At 28.3% G+C, this 5026-nt stretch overlaps 1 protein-coding gene across 1 annotated transcript; it reads right to left on the reverse strand.

The window, feature by feature from the left end:
* Nucleotides 1–796: 796 nt before the first annotated feature.
* On the reverse strand, nt 797–4147 carry LOC113374931. The gene is made up of 3 exons (XM_026614892.1): nt 4133–4147; nt 1321–1550; nt 797–890 (listed from the first exon to the last, which is right to left on the reverse strand). Exons 1-3 carry the CDS (start codon nt 4145–4147, stop codon nt 797–799), a joined length of 339 nt encoding a protein of 112 aa, XP_026470677.1.
* Between the last annotated feature and the right edge of the window lie 879 nt (nt 4148–5026).

The raw sequence follows: 5026 nt of genomic DNA on the forward strand, positions 1-5026 counted from the left end.
TTTTTTCATATCTTAACAGCAATCAAACTTTACGTTCAATGAGTTGATGGGCTCCTTGTTCGTATTTTAGATGGTAACCTGATGGCTGATCCATTATTCACATTTGAAGAATTTATTATTATAATTTATCTAATAGGGCTGACTTTTATTGATGCAGCAATGCCGGACAAGAGTTGTTTTTACTTAGAAACATATTGCTAATATTTATAAATAGCATATTAATTCAATTCGTGCTCAACAGATTTTAGATAATTATTAGTTTTTGGACGCAAATTCTAATCGAATCTATAGGATCCGGCCATCTAACGTTTTTTTTTAGTCATTCTGTACGAATTTATGAAATAGTTTGAATAGTTGTTCGGCTATTTAAATGAAATTATTTTTCATTATTAACCGCATGGGTTGTACTTTCAAATCAAAATAGAAATTTGCGAAATATTCGGTAGTTTTTTTCTATAGAATTTTCAACAAAAGTTATTTGGCGGACCCTGTAGTTTTCTAAATTTTTAGGCGTACTATATGTGATGTGTTTTTCCTCTCGCTCATTTGAAAACTTAATTTAATAGAATAAAATTTGATGATAGAGGAACGATTTATGAAGATGATGAAAATAACATCGGTCAATCAAAAGGCGAATTCAAGTTTGATCAATTAACAACTAAGCAATTTTTTATATGCTCATCGAAATAGAATAAAATGATTATTTCAGTTAGCCATCTTGTCGCTTGGTGTTATTAATAATAAATCATTTTAATAAAATTATCGTTTGAAACTAAATTATTCTAGTTTGTACTTACTAATGATGATATGCGTCATTCTTAAATCCATGCCTTTGTTGAATTATCCTAGCACCTCCCTCATCGTATTTTGGAGTTGTTACGACAGGCCTCCTATTAAAAAAAAGTAAAATATCAATGCATTAGTTTTTTTATTTATTGCAAAATATGTTAAAATAACAATTTCCATCAAACTACGGACATAATATTTTGGTTTTAACGAATTAATTGTTATTCATTGAAAATATACTAATTGTTTGCACTTTGGGCTTCTTTGTAGAATTAAATCTATTTTCTCAAATGATTTCAAAGTTTTATAGCAATATTAATTGTAAGCAACATATTTTATTATAAAAGCCGAGAAAATAATATAAATTTAAAAAAATAATTAAGTTGAATGAAAGCAATTATTTGTTGTTAGAGAATAGATCGATATTGTGCGAAATCATAAATAACAAAAATCAAAACTAGAATAATTTATTGTTTTAATTAATATTTTTTTAAACTAAAAAACCTTTTTATCTGATTTACTATATTTGCTTACTTGTATTTTCCTTTTGGATCAGGTAAATATTTTCCGGTATATTTTCCGAATCCATATCGTGAATAATAGGGACCTCTTTCGCCGTCGCTTACGTGATAATATTTTCCTTCGTCGCCGATCGGCCTATATTTTCCGTCATCATAAGGATAAGTTTCAGGTCTGTAGTCTCCTTTATCATGTTGCAGACCATGCACAACTTGTCCGCAGAAAATTGTAGAGAATAAAAATATCTGCAAACGATAATACGTTACACTACAATGTTAATAAACTATTGATTCATTTCATTTTATTTTATTCGTGTGTTTTAATTCAATTCAGCTGAGAAGTATTTTGTATAAACTTGACCAAAGGCAAAAACGAATTAATGATTTTGGGTACATGATTATGACTTCAAAGCCAGATCAAATTCCAGTTTTTTTTGGGGGGGGGGGGGTTGAAATAGCTTAGTCAGTAACGTGCCCGACTTATGATGTCAGCAATCTTTGGATCGATTCTTTGCACATAGAATATGGAATTTTTAATTAAAATTAAATATAATTAACTTACCGTAGGGTAAGTAAAAAGGAAAATGAAAATTTGTATACATTTTTACAGTCTAGAGGTTTCTGAATGTTTTTGAATGTGCGTGCGCGCGTGTGTGTGCGGATACAAATTTTCGTCGACGATTTCGGGAACACAGATCATCGATTTGAATAATTCAGGAAACATTCTATGCCTAGTAATAAGGAGACGTGCTGATAAGTTTTTTCCAAAGTCAGGTCTAGCTGTTTTGATGATACGGAGAAAAAAGTGCCAAAAATGTTATTTCAGTTTTTTAAAGAGCGTAGCGTCCGATTTGAATAATTCAAGAAACATTTTACTTGTATTGAGAAGATGAACTGATTAAATTTTTGGGATGGCAGGTCTAGAGGTTCGGATCTACTAAAAAAAGTAAATGTATAAGTAAAAAAAAATTAAATAAAAAAAATATTTTAATTTTTTGAAAACTTTGAGAAAATGTGATAAAATGAACATTTTGAAATTTTTGAAAAAAAAGACTTTTTTGAGAAAATTTAATCTTTTGTGTATTTTGAAAATTTAAATATTTTTTCGAAGCGCGTAAGCGCCGCGTTGCAGTCAAACGGATAAACAACGATACTCAACTCATGGAAATGTAAACGAAATTCATACTCGTTATTAAAATCTCTGATAATTTTATGTGGATATGCCTAAAGATCATTTTTGACCCCACATATTTTTTTAAAGAAAATATTTTTTTAAATTTCTTCATTCGATCTCCGAAACTGCTAGACCTGCCTTCTCAAAAAAATTAATGATTTCTCAATTTTTCAATACAAATATGATTTTTGAATTATTGAAATCGGACGCTTTGTTCTCTCAAAAATTGAATCACGGCTGGACCTGCCTTGTCCAAAAACTAATCAGCGCATCTCTTTATCAGTAGGAATCGAATGTTTTTTGAATCATTCAAATCGGTTGATATACTATTTTTGAAATTGTCGATGAAAATTTGTATCAGCACACACACACTCACATCTATTTTTTCGGTATATCAAAAATGTTCAGAAACTTCTGGAACGTAAAGATATATACAAATTTTCATTTTCAATTTTTTACGATTACTATAACTTACCCTAAAACTATTTTAAACAAAACAAAACAATTGAATCATTTTAAAATTATCATAAAAAATTAAAATAAAATGTTATAAACGATTTTTTTATCGTTGCACATTATCATAATGTTATAGATGCATAAAATGTTAAGTAGACAGTTTCAAATGCTTTAAAAGGCCGATCGAGCTTTTTCTCATGCACTTTTTATACACAATAAATAATCAATACAATACAAAATCTACACCTGTTAATTATGACTTGATTAATTTAATTTATGAAAACGTGATTGTGATAAATTAATTTGTCAGAAAACATTCTTAAACTGAAAGTCAATGCTAACTATTTCTGTAATTGAGCGCATGTAAAGTTGATCAGCATTTTTAGTACGTACTATATTATTAGTTTTATTGTTAAATAATGCGATTTACTGGAAAAAGATGTAGGTGTGCAATTAAAGAGATTCAAAAAGTATATGCAATGTAAATAAATTATTTATAAAATAGTACACGATAAGGTGAATAACATTATTCCAGATAAAGCTAGGAGATATCTTCTACAGCGTGTATTATAAAAAATTGATGTTTCGAGATTTAAATAAAAATAAATAGCTAACTCACATCAGTATGAAACTTAACGACAATATTTTTTTCAATAAAAATATATAATTAAGATTTTTGAATCATAAAATATTTATATGAATTTAAAACGGAAAGAAAGCTATGTATGTTCAAATCCATAACTCGTTCTATTTGATTAGTAAGTTGACAAAATTTTAATAACAGTAATTAGTAGATATTTATATTTCCTACTCAAATAGCTGTTATTCAGTGTATTAGATTAGAAAAAGATCTATATTTTTATTTTATGGTATTGATCTTGAATGACTGAATAATGCGAATAAAATGTTCAAACGTACATTACAAAAATATAGATCTTTGATATCCTAAAAATTGAGTCACCACACAATTATTTAGGGCCAGTGTTATATATTTATACAATCGAAAACAACAACATTCACATAATCCTTAATTTGGGCACTTTTTTTAAAATCGCTTTTAACAACTCGTTTGTATGAAAATATCTTTAATATATAAAGCTAGCCCTTGAAATTGAAATAATCCAGTTCGAACACTATGCATAGCACAAAACTAATTTTATATCTAATCACATTCAATTAACTGATTTTGTCTAATTACCAGTATTGAATGCATCTTGGTATGAGCTTTCACTGGTTCACAATAATGCGCGTTTATCAAATGCAGTTTCTGTACTGTCGTTTGATTAAAAATTCTTAAGGAATTTATATAAGTGAATGATAACAGCCATCTCTTTCATATGTTTATGGAAATACGTTAATGCTTTATATTGATTCCACCGAACCGAATTTGCATCGATCACGTTGCTGTTGCTTTTCCAGAAGCGGGATTAATGGCCATATCATCATTTAGGTATTTCGAATTTCATACTGGCCGATCAATTCCGGGATTTTACCATCGTAAGCTGATATTATATATTTAAATTAAAGGTGAAAATATCCCACGAATCATCCATTTCCTACTATAAAGAAAACGGTAGACATTTTCAGGAGTTCTTCGAGTATTTGAAACAAAAACTGGTGGCATGTGGCTTAGTGCCTTGTTAAAATGCTGGAACTTTTTGTACTGAAAATTAAAATAAAAAAAATTTGCAAACTTTAAAAAAATGAGATTTTTGATTATTTTGAAATTTTTGAAAAAAGTCTTTTTTGAAAAATTTGATTTTTTTTCAAGTCTAGCGGATAAACATTGGCACAGAACTCACAGAAATGTAAACAAAATGTATACTTATTATTAAAATCTCTGTAAAATACGTGATAATTTGAAGTGCATATGTCTAATGATAATTATTGACCCCCAAAACTTTTTCACCTTTTCACCGATCCCTGAAACCGCTAGATCTGGTTTCCAAAAATTTAATTATTTCTTCATTTTGTTAATACAGGTAAAATGTTTTTTGAATTATTACATATATCTATTTTTTCTGAGGTATGCCAGAATGTTCATAAACCTTTGAAGCATAAAGATATATATATACATATTTTAGAAGAAATT

Source organism: Ctenocephalides felis, unplaced genomic scaffold (genome assembly GCF_003426905.1).
Source record: "Ctenocephalides felis isolate EL2017-DRISC unplaced genomic scaffold, ASM342690v1 CF-g0.4_SCAFFOLD_01886, whole genome shotgun sequence".
In the NCBI taxonomy this organism is placed as follows: Eukaryota; Metazoa; Arthropoda; class Insecta; order Siphonaptera; family Pulicidae; genus Ctenocephalides; species Ctenocephalides felis.